Raw genomic sequence first — 16,593 nt, forward strand, 5'->3', positions numbered from 1 at the left:
TAGTAAAACAAAGAGCTGATCTTCCTTTGGTAGTGTGCCAGCATCAGCACACAGGATTCCTACAGGGGGGGAAAATTAAGGCTGCAGAACAGGCTCTCTCCTTGCCACAGGCTTGGCTTTTTGCAGCTATTTTCTTATTAGATGCAGATACAAGGTTAAAAGTCAAATTAACATAACTTGGCCTGCTGCGGTTCTGCTGCATTTACAGCAGACGCAGTAACCTCCCCTACAAGCTGCCCGTGAGGGCATTTCAGTGCGTGTGCGGAGCAGCTCGAGGTACCTGACTGAAGCACAGGCTGGAACTGGCCAGACATGCAGATCTCCTCCTGCTTCTGGCGCACAATGCGCTGGATGGCAGGGGGCAGGCCACGGGGGTTGCGGGAGAAGATCAGGGAGTAGCCATCGTCACAGGAGCCATCCTCCTTCAGGCTGCGGCAGGCATAGGTGATGGCGTAGTTGTCATAGTCGGTGTCAATCACCCAGTAGTTGTCCCCTGAAACACCAAAGAATGTGTGTCACCATGGGCAAAACAGACCAAAGGTGGTGTGGGCCATCCAGCAGAGGGGCCTCAGTTTGTCACAGGGCAGGGGCAGCCTCCCCACACATCCAGAGCCACCCCCTTTAAATCCCTTTAAGTTTCTTGCCCGGGTGCACTCTGAGCTCAACTGTTTTTCCTGCTCGTGTGCTGAAACACACAGGTGCAAGCAGCAATTAGCTGCAAGCCAGCCCAGGGAGGAGGCAGGAGGAGGTCACTCACCGCCGCTGGACAGGTAGCTCGCCAGGCCCTGGTATGTCATGTACATTTTTGCTGGAGTGGTTGGGTCCGGCACGGTGTACTGAGCGGCCATGTCAGCACAGATCACCCAGAACCTGCAACGAGACCGGGGAGAATGAAGGCAAAACCCACCAGCGGGGTGCACCCCACCGGGGACTGGGCAAGCAGCAGGACAGGCTCAGCACAACAGCCTAGGCATGTTGTTAATGCAAAGTCACTGCTTGTCATGAAGTGCAGCGTGGGTTTGATCCCATCAGTGCCAGTGTCTTGCTCCCGCCTCCCCTCCCCTCTGCAGTGCCACCACGATGTGTCTGGGGCCAGACTGGGACCCTGCTGCAGCCCAGCAGGCTTCCAACCACCCATTTTTGCACAAGCAGACAGCCACCGAGCAGGATGATGGATGTCTTTTGACTCCCTGTTGGCAGCAGCTTGCAGAATGAGCTGATCTGCTTCGGGGCTCCTTAGGGAACATGGTGGAGGATCCCTCCTTACCCAATCCTCCTCCTATCAGCACAGGGGTACCTGGTATATACACAGAAACAAGTGCAGCCTCTCTGCTGTCCAAACCAGTCAAAAGCCTTCACACAGGCTATGAGGACCCTGTACCTTCCTGAAGAGCCGGTCTTGTTGTTTCCTCTAATGAATCTTGTTTGCACTTGCTCGGAATATCACCCCTGCATGGTATGGCAAGTGTTACCTGGGTTTGTGAAGCAATGGGAGGATCTTCATTTGCTGTCTAACAAGCGACATACTTCCTTTTTGCCCTGCCTTTGAAATAAATATCTGGCAACCTCGAGATCCCACCTGGTCCCTGAAGAGTCCTTTCAGGAATCGTCCCACCCCAATATCAAATATATGTTTCCCTGCCTCAAATATCCTGGAGTGCTGTGCTCATAAAATAAAACTAAGGTTTGCAGCCACATATTATTCATGCCCCTATTATTCATGCAGCTAGGCAGTTTTTGGTTGTTAATGCAGAACAGAAGTAGCGCTAGCCTGTTGGAGACTCCAGATTGTCTTTTCCATACCCAGAAAGCTATTTAATCCCTTTGCATGCTGTAATCCCTTATAGAAACTATAACTGACAAACGAAACTCTTAAGCTTCCTTCCATCTGTCTGTTCAGGAATTGCAGAGGTATTCAAGAGTCAACTGAGTGTTTTCCTCAGAAGTCCATGCAAAACTGTGTTGAAAACTCTGCAAGAGCAATGCTTAATCTTGCTCATTTCCATCCCCTGAACCTCTCAGTGAAATCAAAGCTGTGGTGCACTTATCCACCTGCAGTATTTGCTAGCTCTTTGCTCAGATGCAATTTACTTACCTAACTGCTCCGTATTCAAGATTTTACTTTATAATTCAACTGGCAGTTACGCAGTAGTTTTGTGATGGACCCAGACCAGAAGCAGGGTGAGAACCAGCCCAGACTCAAAAGTATAACCTCAAAAGTTGACTGAGCGTTCCTTTTTGACAAAGATAACCCAGTCATGTTGTGCACTTATCCCCACCTCTCGTACCTCATGACAGCTGCTAGAGCTGAAAGTAAAGAAAGCTCACCCAAAAAGCTTCACTCGGCCCTTGGAAGAAGCTGTCATTGTGCCATCTTCCTCAACGGTGTATTCAGCAGAGATGTTGTCCTGGAGGAAAAGGCCTTCTGGATCCTTCTTGGCCAGGGCATACCATTTCCCTGCATACTAAAGTGGAAGGTTATTACTATCTGGATTAGCCACCACAGCAAGATTAGCAAAAAAGCATTTCTGTAAACACTGTGCCCTTTTAACTACCCATTGCCTGGCTTATGGAGAAAGTCTGAGTTTGGGTAGGTATGTCCCATACAGGTCCTGCTCTGTGGTGTGGTAAACCCTTGCCTCTGTGCCCTAAGGAACGGATCTAGCAGCTCTGCATTTCAGTATCCACTTCTTCTATCACTTGAGACAAGCCTGTCACAGCAACCCAACTCTGAAAGCTTCTCCCACCCTGAAACACCTGCTGTGAGCCGGGCCAGTTCTCTGTTCCCATTCAAACCCTGACTTTTCCATGGAAGATGCCAACGATGACACTAAAATGCAGCCATGGACATTAGCTACATCCTACTTGAGCCACTCTGGTGGCTGCCAGGGGCCAAAGCTGATCTCTGACAGTTCAAAGGGTCTACCCAGTGAAGCAGAAAATACATGCACTATGAAGAGGAAAGGATGTACTGGGGACACTAGCAGCTGGGAGGGAATGAAATGAGATTAAGAAGAAAATTCCCAGGGGAAAAAAAAAAAAAAAAAAAAAAAAAGGTTCCCTGAAAATACAAAAGCAATACCTAGTAAAATGAAAAGAATATATAAATAGGTCAGTGACAGGCATGAATGCCCTCAAGAGCTAATATTATGAGTAGAAATACTGGGGAAAGCAGAGATTGGCTGTGTTAAGTTTGACTCTTCAGTAAAAGTACCAAAATTTGGCAAGTTACATGCTGAGGTCTGGAATAGCATGCGTAATTCCTAAATACAAAGCCCTCAGAAGAACTGAATTTTTTAAAAACCCTCTCCAGATGTGGTTGTGTTTAAAACAAAAGTCCTGTGCACAGGATACCCAGCCAGCCAAATTTTCAGCTTGCTGCGACTCCCACGAATGGCCTGCAGTGGACGCAACTCCCCCATGGTACCCGTCTGGGCTTTGTCTCTGATAGGGATCTAAACTGTTTCATCCCTGTGACTGCTCAAAACCAAGATCTCTCCTGAATTTCAGCTAGCAAAAGATTATGTCTAATAGTGTGACATCCCTGACCTGTGAGGCCAGTTTTACCACAGTGCTCAGGAGGTAAATCAGTAGCAAGATGAGCAAACTGTAAAAGCAATGTTTGAGACACAGCATGCAAAAGAAGTTAACTTCTTGGTGAGGAACCCCTTTAGATTAACATAACCCATGACTTGTAAAACCAGTTTATATAGTGAAATTTCTTCACATATACTCTATGTACTGGATGAAGTAACCAAAATTACCCTTTTTGGATCAAAATTGTCCTTCACAGCGAAAGACTCCACTGCGCAGGTCTGAGCTAGGCTATATTCGATGGTGGAGAGGATCGATGCCAGGAAAACATACTGCGCGTATTTCATTCTGCAAGACAAAAGCAAACATCCAGAGTTTTATTTCATGCAGTAAATGTGGATAGTTAATGCTGTGCCTACAGATACATTCTCCACGTTTTACAACTAGTTTCCTTCCACACTGAGTAGAGTACTACCTTCTGCCTGAGAAGCTTGGTCATTGTGGAGCCTGACTCCAGACAAATCTGAGCTTTTGCAGCAATTACTTTGCAATAAAATTTTGCTTGACAGTAGTAGCACAGCAGATTATGACATTTTTATGTTATGAATCAAGCCAGACACTGGGTAAGGTTGTTAGGAATTGAAAGAAATTTGAAATTTGTTGATTTTTTATATTGAGAACAATAATAATGTTTTGATGTGCTGGCATAGCATAGGATAGGTTGGAAGGATGCTGTTTCATAGTGAGTGCCCATGTCACTGAGAAACTAGCAAAGCTGTGTTTATGATCGGCTCTTGTCACTACATCAAGCTTCTCGTAGCAAAATACATCTTAGTATTATTTAACCTTACACAATTTTCTCTACAAACATAACAAATAATACTCAGTTTCTGGATGCTTGATCTGCCATTGCAGGACAGCCACCAGATGGCTATGGTTGTATTCACATCCCAGGGTATTCTATTTTCATTCTCACCCCAGCATATTTTTTTCTCCCAGCCTTTGGGAAGAAAGAGTATATACACTCTTGCAGAGTACTTGACCCTGAGTACCTTTTCTGATGCAAAAAATAAAACACAGTTACCTGAATCTTGTCTTCGACATCCAAGCTGAGCTACCAACTCAAGACTTCCAACCACCCAAGCAGCTACTCTGTTCCCAGCTGCTGCCACACGAGCTACACCTTGCTACCACAAGAGATGCTAATCTGGCCCACCTCTGCTGAAAAGAGACATACCTGTCAGGTAGAGATGCTGGAGATCCCCGAGACTACTCTGCACCAGTCTTTGGGCTGCAGTCAGCAGGAGAGTTTTGTGTCAATTGCCCTCCAGCTGCCTTTAAATAATTAATCTGCAAAGTCACTAATTGGTTATTTTTGCTCGTGTGCCTGAATAAAACGCTTAATCTGGATAATCCATTATGTAAAAACCAGCTGTAATCCTCACACTGGTGGGTCTGACTGCTATACTAATACAAACACAGCTTTTACATAATGGAAAAAAGCTGCCCAGAAAGCTAATAACTTTGCTGATGTGATTGTACCGCACCTTTGTCTCATTGAAGTCTTTCTGCTTCTTACACGTGTTGGGAGAATAAGCACAGAGCACTAATCGGAACCTCATGGACCATACATGCCCATCTGCAGAGGCATGTGTTCATGTTTAACTGCTTCCACAGGGCAGATAGATCATTAGCACTTCCAATATCTGCATCATCAAATGAAGGTGATCCCTGCTAGACAGATACTATGCATTATCTGCTGAAAAAAAAAAAAAAAAAAAAAAAGACAAAAACAAACAAACAAACATAAGGAGTGCAAAAATAAAGATTTTTGCCCTCATATTCTTACCAAAGCCTTGGAATGCCCAGTACATCTGTGCAGTGAAACATCTTTATACACATTCTTTCCAACTTGCCAACATTTCCAGTTACATAAATGACATAAATGTTACAGCCCTCTCCTTCCCATGATGCTCTTTCAAGTTGATTTCCATGGGGATGCAATAAGGAACAAAAGGAAAAATAATAAAAAAATGAATAGAATAGAATAGAAGTAGAATAATAAAATAAAATAAAATAAAATAAAATAAAATAAAATAAAATAAAATAAAATAAAATAAAATAAAATAAAATAATAAAATAAAATAAAATAAAATAAAATAAAATAAAATAAAATAAAATAAAATAAAATAAAATAAAATAAAATAAAATAAAATAAAATAAAATAAAAGAATGCAGAAATGGCTAGGCTAGGAAAAAAAAAATGTTAGTAAACACTGCCTGCCATTCTTTCAATTTCCCAAAATCATCAGAAAATTTCCCCAACTGCACAGGCTCTCCACGTACTCTTCCTACCCAGGGTCACCTGGACAGAGACTGAAAACTTCAGACACTCACTTAGGAGTTGCCATCACTGGTGGCTACTTCTCCCACTGGGCTGATGGGTGCCACGAAGCCTTGGATATCCTCACTGGGGATGACTGTAGTTCAGATAACTTGTTAAGGGTTGCCCATTATGTGGGAAAGACAGTGCCAGCTTGCTGCCAGGGGAAACTTTGTTCTGGCCTTTGTGCAGCTTCCACTTCCACCTTAGATGGAGACAATGATACTTTGCATCTGCCGTCTGGTGGGTGTGTGCCTTGTTTCTCCAAATGCGCAGAATGAAATTATCTTTCAGAGGCTGCTTTGCATGTGGACCCTTCACAAGCACGTCGTACATAAAAAAGCAGAAGCTTGCTTTTTGTTTTTGTTAAAAAAAAGAGACTGGATTAAACAAAAACTGGCTTTGGAGCCAATCATAACCAGTGATATGGTAGGGAAAGAAAGCAGAGGAGTACTCCATGGCTAGGAGTACACCCTTGGGTGGTGAAGACCTTGTGCAGAAGCAGTTGGTGGGACATCGCCTTCACATCTCCAAACACCACCAACCAGGTCTGTATTTGATCCCCGCACCAGATATGCACATGCAGGATATTGGCAGCTGCCAATAAAGTGTCTGCAGGAGCTACCAAAATACTGTCTACAGAATTTCCTGTCATTACAGGCAATTGCCCTTCCCACAGAATAGTGACAAAGGTATTGTCTCCTGAAAATGAGATCGGGAGGCCGTGTGGTGAGCTGTGAAGCAGAACACGGTGGTGCTGCAATTGCCTCAAAGGCATCCTGGGCAAGTTGACAGGGGAGTGACCCTCTGGAGGCTGGTGGGTACCCAAAACCTGATCCTGGGTGAGGAGCAGGACAGGGCTTTGCTCCTCAGCACTGGTGGGAAGGGGAGAGCTGATGGAGCACTTGGGGGTGGTCAGCTTTATGAGCGATGGTCCCTTCTTCTCCCTTTGGTTGTTTGTGTCTGGGCTTATCCAGGGCCACCGGGACCTGGAGATGTGGGGAGATGACACATGCCCAGCTGCTGCAGCATGACCTGGGCAATGTGGATCCACCTTGTCCTGCCTCGACCCTTGGCCTGTTTTTCTAGAGAGATGCCAAATGGCCATTTGCCGGGCTAATCCTTCAGCTGCAGCTGTCCGCTCGCCATATGCACTGTGCCCCGGGGATCAGCAGGGTCCCTGGAGGGATTGCGCAGGGCTGGCAGCCTCCAGCACCAAGTGTGAAGGTAACCAGCTCTCTTAATTCAGGCACAGCTTGTTACCTGTGGCCTCGTGCACACGCCATGCTGCCCAGCCTCAGTTTCCCTGGGACACGCTCCTTGTCTTCACATCTTGTTCACCAGCAGCGCTTGCTGCATTTAGGAGTGGAAGGAAAATCGAGACAGTGCTTGAAATGCTTGGCCACTTACAGAGTGACAGGAGGAGTGGGTTCCTGACTGCTTTAAGTTGGGTGCCCAGCAGCTTTTCTGAGGAATTTACCCTGAAACATCTGAGCGCAGAATTGTTCTTGTCCACCCCGAAGTGGTGAGTTGAGAGGGAATGAACTACAGCGTTTTCTGTAAATTAGAAGGGCTTTAAAACACTTATCACTTCATCTGTTTCCAACAAAACAGATTAGTTTATGTCCCTGTGAGACATAGGTGACACTTGAAGCCATGCTTAGGTGACCACTTAATCCCCTGGAGATTATAGACATGCTAATAATAGCTAATCACAGCACAAGATTTTGGTTGGTGACTATAACATCTGTCACTCCATTATTTGCTGTTTGGAGAAAGAAGGAAACAAAATCAAACTAAACTTCATTTTTACAGTATTATGGTAGTTCATGCTGGGCATAGGAAAAAAAAAATAAAAGAGGGGAAAGACATCTAAGTATACTCCCAGGCCTGTTATATCTGATATAACATGAGAAGGATCTTATAAAGACAGAGGTACTCTGGAGGGTCTGGTTATCAGTGAAAATATCCAAGAGCCTATTCCAGACCTGCTCACCAAAACTATCTGTTTGTTTGTTTGACTGATTTTTCATGTAAGAGGTGCTTAGGCAAAAGAAAACACATGTCCAGTCTACTGGACTCAGCCCAAGAGTTGACAGTAGTTTGAAATGCCTGCAGTAAAACTGGAGTGCAGGTGAGATGATTACTGTCATCTTCTGCCCTATCCTATGAAATACAGAAGCAGCAGTTTGGGTTTTCCTATCCCTAGCAGCCCCCCTTCTTATACCTTATTATTGGAATAAGCATTGGGTAAACTGCTCTGCGAATTACTGCAATTGCACTGCTGGCTCAGATTTAGCAACATGTGCTAGCTCAGCAGCCGATGGCACAGCCTGAGATCTCTAAATAGCCTCCTGCATCAGGCCTTAAGTTTCCTGCTGTCCAGCAGGCAATCGAGTTGTGGGCTTGTTTACCAACATGCTGGAGAACAGCTTTATGCAGGTGCATTTTGAGTTGCCTTTGACAGAGTCAGTAGTGGCCATTGTCCTGCAAGGCGTGAGGATTTCCTGCTGTAGCTTCAGCTCCCGTTCGTGTTGATACAGATTCGGGGCTTCCTGCTGGGGTGTCACACACCTCTTGTCTGCACCCATATCCCCACCCCAGGTCTGCCAAGCCCTGAGAGGGCAGCAATAGCCTGCCCTGCTGCCTCACCCAGGCAGAAGGCAGGAGAAACGAGGCTTCCCTGTGGCAGCAGAACACGCAGAGGCCATTGGCTGGGGACTTCTCGGTTTCTGTGACTTCTGCTCAGAAATGCTGATCTTTTCCTACAAAGACAGCGGTGCAATATCAATGACGGGAAAATCACTTGAAGTTTGTTCCTCTGTGATTCAAGGGTAAGGTTCTTGGGTGTGTTGCATTGTTAGATAAAAAAGGCAGCATAAATCACTGCCTTATAACTCTTAAGGCGCCATTTAAATACCTCGCTGCTTTAAATGACATAAACTGAAAGGCACCTTTTCCCCTTCTGGAGTATGATAATGGCATTCTTGCTAAACATGTTGACTGGTAGTTTATAGACCAGGGGCTTGTTTGCTGCTCTGCACATGACACAGCCCAGGCAGACAGAATCACACATCCCCCCAGCTGGCAAGCAAGAACAGAGGGCACAGAGGAGCCAAGGAGTCTCAGCTCCCCTGCTGCGATGGGTGCTTGGCCCTGGGGCTGTCCTCCTCGGTCCTGCCTGTCCCCCTTGCTCTGCATCCCTGGGCTGCAAGGGATGAAGGGAAGGCATTATGCCCCACCACCATTCCTTGCACACCACTAACCAAAAAGGTGTAACTTGAATTTCAAAGCCACGCAGGGACATTTGCTTTTTCCTTGCAGCTAGTGCAAACTTCTTGTGACCTTAGAGGGGCCATTTCTCTTAGACCTGCAGCCAGCAGGCAGATGAGACCCAAATGCTTGTCTGCTCACTTTCCAAGGCTGCATTGCAGTTGGTGTTGTATTCAACATAATCATTAGAGTTCGTCCCTCTAATTGCACTGCCTTGCTGCAACAGGCCTGGTTGGACTTTTCTCACTTTACATTTTCTCAAGCTTTAAGAGCATAGTCTCACTGGTGGTTTCATCAGGGACAATGTGGAGGGCTTGGCCTCTGTCAAAAAGGTTACTGCCTCTGTCCCAAGCCCCTCAGCCTTGGCAGCACAGAGTGAATACAGAGGTGGCTAAATCTCTCCTGAACTGGGATGTGAATATGCAGGGATCTGCTGACCAAAGGAGCAGATCAGTTTTCGTGCCATCACCTGTTTTCTTCACAGCTGTGTGGAAGATGGTAGCAGCTTGATCAATAAAGCTGCTGGATTCCATTCCAAGTCATGACAGTTCCCCTCATGGCCTCTTGCTGCTCGGAACCAAGAGACCATCCAAGCCCAGAGCAAAAACTCGATCAAAAAGACACTTTTTGACCATCAGATAAAGTTGATACGTATTTTATTATTTTTATTTTATTTTATATTATATCTACCATTTGCTACTACACTTTCTTTTCACCATAGTATGTCTACATTTACTGCTACTGAACTGGGCTATTTGCATATGTTGGCAGATTTATCCATTTCAGTTGTAGCACCTGTTTAAAGCCACAACATTTGTATTTTTATGTCACTGCCCCAGCTCCTGGATCACGGAGGGCACCCACTACAGCACTGCACTTTCAGGGTGGATGAGGAGGATGGCATCTGCAAACAGAAGGGGAATTAAGCTGTCTGGGCCTAAAGTCTTTGCACTTGAAGACAGTCTTAGGGTATGTTAATGGCCTGATGTTTTTCTTTTCCTGGGGGGAGGCAGGAGGAAATAGGTTGTCTCCTTGATGCAGATAGTGCATGCCACATCAATGCACTGTTGGGTGACAGACTGGAGCTTGTTTAATCCCTGGAGTTATTCCCAGGATGCTTGCTGAAGATAAGAGGCATAGAAAGCATGCGAACGTCCTTGAAGGTACAAAATATGCGTGTAGCATTTTAGGTTTAGTTTCTGAATGGAAGAAGCTTAACACCAAAAAATCAGGAATAAATCTATGGGCTCTAAGCTACTGTAAAGCACAGTCTAAGGGTAGAACATTAAAATGCTGCAGACAGCAAGTGCTGCCTCCAGATTATTCCAACAGGGTATTTACAGCTCCTTACATGGCATGCATCTGAAGGTGCTTTACAAAAGACATACTGCTGGCACAGAGCTTGAGCAGTTCTGGATAAGACAGGATGTCCATGCCAGCCCTGAAGATGGATTTAAAAGCTAAAACCAGAAGCACAAATTACCAAAGCCACGGGAATCTCTATGTGCATGCGGCCAAAGACCATTAGTCAGGCACCTGGCCTTAGTAAGTATTAAAGGACACAGTTTCCATCTGCAACAGAAGGTAGAAGCAGACTAAGGAGGAAAGGTTTAGGTCAGAGGACTTCTCTGTGCTACAAGGAAAGGGCAGCACATGAACATGAGGCTTAGTGAGTCACAGAGCTGGAGAATAAGCCAAAGGCTTTCACATACACCTGCATTTCAGCTTCCTCTCTCTGCTTTCTCTGTGGGAGGAAAGGATGGCCTACATTATATTGCTTTGGAAAAAGGAAAATAATTGTGGTGGGGTTTTTTGTTCTCTTTTTGTTTTCCTAAGCTATCAAAGATGATTAAACTAACACTGTTTTTATGGAGGGGGTTCTTTTTTGTTTGTTTGTTTTGTTTTATAATGTAAGCAGATGATTTTCTTTGAATCTGCGAGAACTGAGTTAGAGTAAATCTTTCATGGGTAGGAAACTTCAACATTCTCACCTTGGCATGCTTCTTGTCAGCTGGGGGCACTAAAGTAACAGGTTGATTTATTTTACAGAGAGGTCTGAAGGTTCCAGCCAACTCTCAGGGTCCCAACATGTTACCAACTCTGTAAACTTGCAGCTTGAATGCATTTGACCTGAAGACCATGTTTATGTCCACTTCAGACTGAGCAACAAGAAGGAAACTGTGGAAATTGCATGAATAGCTTCAAAGAAATGGTTACAAGTGCCCGCTCAAAATACTGTTATTATCACTGCATCAACCTCTGCTGCAGGAAGCAAATGTAAAGCATTCCTCAGCCTGCAGAGAAGCAAACATTAAACATTCCTTGGCTGCAAGGAGAGAAGGAGTAGGGGGTGAAGTGAAAGTGAAGCCACTTTCTGTGAGTGCAGGCCAGTGCCCAACACATCATATTATCGTGGAAAGGCCTGTCCCTGAGCTGCTGCCATCTTCATTATCTCAGTATGCCATCAGCCTCTTTCTAAATTCACTGGAACATATAATTCCCTGAGCATCTCCCCAGCCTGGTATAGTTGTCCTGGGACTGTTGTGGTGAGAGTTACATGGCATCACCTGCTGCCATCTGAGCAGCCAAAAGAAAACTCTGAAACATTCCCTGTGGGACCCCTGCAGCCTTGATTTTCCTCTTCCTGACAGCCTTATCGGCATTCAGCAATCACCTTCATCCCCCAGATCTCTGCCGGTGACAGGCCCAGGGATTTCTCTGAACAGGTGATGCCAGAAGCATGGTGGGCCATTTTCTGATAGCTTTTACCCGTGGCCCTCCGGGCTTTTTAACACTCTTTTTAATCACCATGCTCTCTGTGCTATACATATAGCTTCTTAAGTTTCAGTCCCTGGCCGTTTCCCCCATTTTTATGGGTTCACTAGCCCATTTTTTCTTCCTTGTTACTTTGTCATCTTCTTTGTTCTTTCTTCACCCTTGAATTTAGAATCACTTCTCCACATCTTCTCTGCTAGGCAGTCCTATCTTCTGCCTTTTCTTTCTACTGTGGCCATGCTTTCACCAATCATTTCACTCATCTGAGATGCTACCCTCTTGTTCTCCAGACATCTGCAAAAACTGAGTTTTTCTTAGACTCTCTGTGCCCTTCGTCATGACATTGGTGTTCCTTCTTAATGTTTTGTGTGTTCTAACATTTCATTTTCCCTAATTTCATACACGGAGGATTTGGAGAAAGTGGCTGCACAAAAAAAAAAAAAAAAAAAAAAAAAAAAAGGCACATGATAGAACTTGCAAAGAGTTTAATGATCTCTCTTGTTCTTCAGCTTCACAGGACATTTGACCAAGTAAGTAACAGTCTTATCTAAGTTTCAGTGATTTGTTCCAAGAGCTTTGGATAAAATTAGTCAATTGAAAAATAATAGACCCATGTAGTCTCATTGAAGAAAATTACCACCTTTGCTATACTGCAATAATATATTTTTTTTTTAATTATTTTTTACTTTATTTTTTAACTGAGCCATCTTACCTTAAAATTAAGAGGAAGGGAATCTCTGCATGTTTGTGATGGATACAAGGAGGACAAAGACAAGAAGTCACGTCTCCATGAGATATTTGGTGGACTGACTTACTCAAGGCTTGGACACCAGTATTCTGGCGTAGCAAAGATGCCTTTACTCAAAGGTCTCTCTCAAAAAAAAATATCATCCAGAGCTGCTAAATCCCAAAGTGATTTATGTGCTGGAGTGTAAGGAAAAGTTTTGAAATCCCAGAACATGACCTGGAGTGCTGGTCAGTGCAAGGGCCAGCCTCTTGCACAGGGTTTTTCCCTCTGAGTGAAGTGTCTCCGACATAACATCCCTCGTAACACTAGGCAATTACCATGGAAAAAAAAAAATGAATAAATACTGCCATTCATTTTAAAACTTTGCAAGATTCTGCACTTGGAGAGGTTTCTTTGTCTGACTCTGGCTTATTGTTGCTTTTTTAGTTTTGTATTTTGCCGTGTTTTGCCTTGTTTTGGGCTGGGCGTCCCCGGGGCCCAGCAGGCCTGTGCTGCACTGCCATCTAAAGGTGCCGGGGGGGACCGGGAGGAGCCAGGGGGAGGCTTCTGGGCAGGAGGTTTTGGTCGCCATCCCCTCGTGGAGCTGGGGGATTGGGGGGCTGTGGGCCGAGGAGCAGGTCCTGGTGCCAGAGGGGCGAGGGACGAGGGACGAGGGACGAGGGACGAGGGACGAGGGACGTAGCCGTCACCCTCAGCGGGCTGGCCGAGCCCGAGGCAGGAAGGCTTATTCTTGGACACAAGCAGGTGGCATGAGAATATTACTTGGTAAATCAGATAAGCTGCAATCTCGTTATGCCGACGGATGAGTGAGCCTGAAAGGTTTGAGTGTAGCTGTCAATACAGCATCCTGAAAGGATAATGGCTAATCAAATTAGCCACCCGCAGCTCCCCGCCCCGCAGGCTCTTGGTTAGGAGAAAAACACTGTTCCCATGAAGGAGGGGCACAAGCGTCTTCAGACCCATCATCCCCAGCTTCTGCCATCACCCTTTCTTGCTTTATGGGTACTATCAGCTCCATCTGCTTTGGACACAGTCCCACAAATGTCCCTAACAGCAGTATGCTTCGCATCATGCCTGCTGGATTGCTTTCCTTCACAACTGGAGCTTCCCATCAAGAGTCCGAGATACAAGTTGTTCAACAGGGAGGGATTTTATTCCAAGGGAATAAAATTTTACTCCACTTCATTTTCCCAGCTACTGGCCAAGCCCTCAAGGCAGCTTAAATGTTTGGGGTTTCTAGCAAAGGACATCCACCAACACCCAACAAGGCGGAGGTGTTATGCCGACGCTGCAATTCAGTTTTAAAGCTATTAAAAACAAATGTGTGCAACCACACGTGCTCAGATATTATTATGCTGTGAGAGCCTACTGCAAGTTTCCTAAAATAGCAGCCTCATCCTCCTCCAAAATCCTCCATTGTCTGCCTAAGCCCAATCAAACAGCATTATCCAGATGCAAGCTTAGGCTGCATCCACCTCAATTATCATTGTTATGCCAGCCACGGTGCCACATAGGTTTCCCTGAAGGCCTCAAGAACGCATGCAGCCTTTGAACCATGCTTTGAATTCTGGGTCCATCCATCCATGCTCCTCCAAGGAGGTTGCTTTGGCACCCCTTTGCACTGATGATTTAGATTCCCACCTGCCAACCCTACCTGGTTTCTTTTACACTGCAGCTCTGGCTTAGCTTAACCAATGCTACCTCAGTTTCTCCTCTTCTGTGGCTATAAACTTAAGTACTTCGGGACCTTTGTGGGTTCCCACTAAAAATCTTATCGCTTTGTGTAGTTTCCAGACCTGCAGTTGGAGGAAAGAACTTGAATATTCTGTGTTTGGAGCCTGGAGTGTCACTGTTGGATACTGTTTGGTTTTCTTATAAATGTTTCAAAACAAAAACATTTATCTTGCACTGAACAGAACGTTTTGTACTGAGAAAAGTGCAGGAGTTTGCCAGGTTGAGATCCAAAAGGGTGTCAACTTTGATTCAATACAAGCAGTTTCCCCATTTGCAATTTTTCAGCTCCCAAATCAAAACCCAAAAGTGCATACAATGATTTGTATACCCCTTAAAACGGTCACTAAACCTGGTTATGTCAGCCTATGCATAAAAAATGAAGCATGGAAAACACCATATGGTACCAATCTCAAAAGGCCTTCTGTTCAAACACAGGGCATCCTGAACACACACCCCAGTTGCATAGATCTGTGCTGAGATACGTGATGTACAGCCCATTTCTTGGGCATTGAAACAATTCAGGAAAGTGGCTGTTAGCTCCCAAAAAAACATTCCTTCCACAAAGGACCTGCTGGGAAAAGGAAGGCCCACTGGGTTAGGAAAATTGTCAGGCCACAGAGCTACACTTAACTTCAGACCATCCTCAAAATCCAGGTGATAGGAAGCTTCATTCCTCTGGAACACCAGCATCCCAAATGGACTGTGTGTGATTTTACACTGTCCTTTCCCCTCCCTGTTGGTATGGGATGAAACAAAGCTGGTGTTTTACAGAATGCTGGGAGGGCTCAGGTTGATATTTGGGTGGAGGCCTTGAAAGGCAGAAGGATGATTCTGGCTTTCATCATGAATAATCACAAAAATTACTCCCATATGGCAGACTTTCACTGCTGCAAGGAAGTTTTTCCTCATGCACGGAGAATTGTTTCCTCACTCCTAACTGTCCTAAGAGGCTGTGGAGAAGGAAGGTTGGGCCCTCAGGAAAATGGGATTCCCTCCACCTATAAGAAGTTGTTTGTCCATACCTCTTCCAGCAAGCTGGCGTCATTTTGTGTGTATCACTTGTGGCATGTTTATTAGGAAAAGAATGGCATCTCTATTTCTGGAGGTATCTAAGAGAAGATGGGAGTCATCTCTTTCAGTGTTTCCCTGTTCCCACTGTTGTGGAAGCCATTCCCTTGCAGATCTGATAGCTTCTCCTGTCCTTCATGACCATGAAGAACAGGCTTTTTCTTCTTTCTTGGCAGTAGTCTTTTATACATTTATACATACACTGTTTTGTTTAAAAAAAAAAAAAAAAAAGAGATGACTCAAAAGAGACATGACAAACCTCAGTCTTTACTTAGAGGTCACATTTTCCCAGTCTTCCAGGTGACTTACCTATTTTGTACAAGCTGGTAAACTGTGTTACACAACAGAAGTTTCCTTCTAATAGATGCATATCCCCTTCTGCACATCAGTGTTCACAGGTATTCAGCCTGTGATAAGCTCAGATAGTGGCTCACTGCCCACCCTGAATTCAACAGGTGACTGTTCCACATAAGCAAGGCTTTACATGCATCCTCTGTGGGTTGTAGTCCACACCTGTTTGTAATTTATTTAAAAGATGGTACTCAATCACATTGACCATGGCATATATGCTAATTTAATATGCATTTTTCCACTCATCAGTGGAAATACTGAGATGCTCTACAGTAGAACAACCTTTGCAGAGAATCCTCCTGAACGAGTTTTTACATTTCATTGCTAGTGAGCTGCTAGCAATTACTTCTCTTCTTCCAAAGAGATTTGTCACTACCTTTTAAGTATTTCATCAAAGCCTTCACCTTAAGACAGACTATTTCGTGTTTCATTTCCTGAAGCCAAGAGCTATGAAACGTGTTACTTTTAGACTTCTTACTGTGGTGTACAGAAATTTATGCTGGTTGAACAGTTTGCTCTTAACAAAACCACACTGAATACTACTTATCTCATCTAGTTATTTACAACAACATTTTTTTTCCCTATTTTCTGAGAGTTATATTAAAGCATGCTAATGGAAGACTCTCAAACTCTTTTTTTATTTTTTTTTCAGTTTTATTAAGACTACATAAATTAACGGAACAACATTGACAGCTCAGAGGTTATTTCATGTAGCCCTCTAAACACT

At 44.7% G+C, this 16,593-nt stretch overlaps 1 protein-coding gene across 1 annotated transcript; it reads right to left on the reverse strand.

The window, feature by feature from the left end:
• Positions 1-167: 167 nt before the first annotated feature.
• LOC309890227 (purpurin) lies at positions 168-3,881 on the reverse strand (the record flags this gene model as incomplete). The annotated part of the gene is made up of 4 exons (XM_082783913.1): positions 168-493; positions 758-870; positions 2,329-2,465; positions 3,765-3,881. 4 exons carry the CDS (start codon positions 3,879-3,881, stop codon positions 168-170), a joined length of 693 nt encoding a protein of 230 aa, XP_082640039.1.
• Positions 3,882-16,593: the final 12,712 nt, after the last annotated feature.

Source organism: Aythya marila, assembly GCF_965140915.1.
Source record: "Aythya marila genome assembly, chromosome: Z".
Lineage (NCBI taxonomy): Eukaryota > Metazoa > Chordata > Aves > Anseriformes > Anatidae > Aythya > Aythya marila.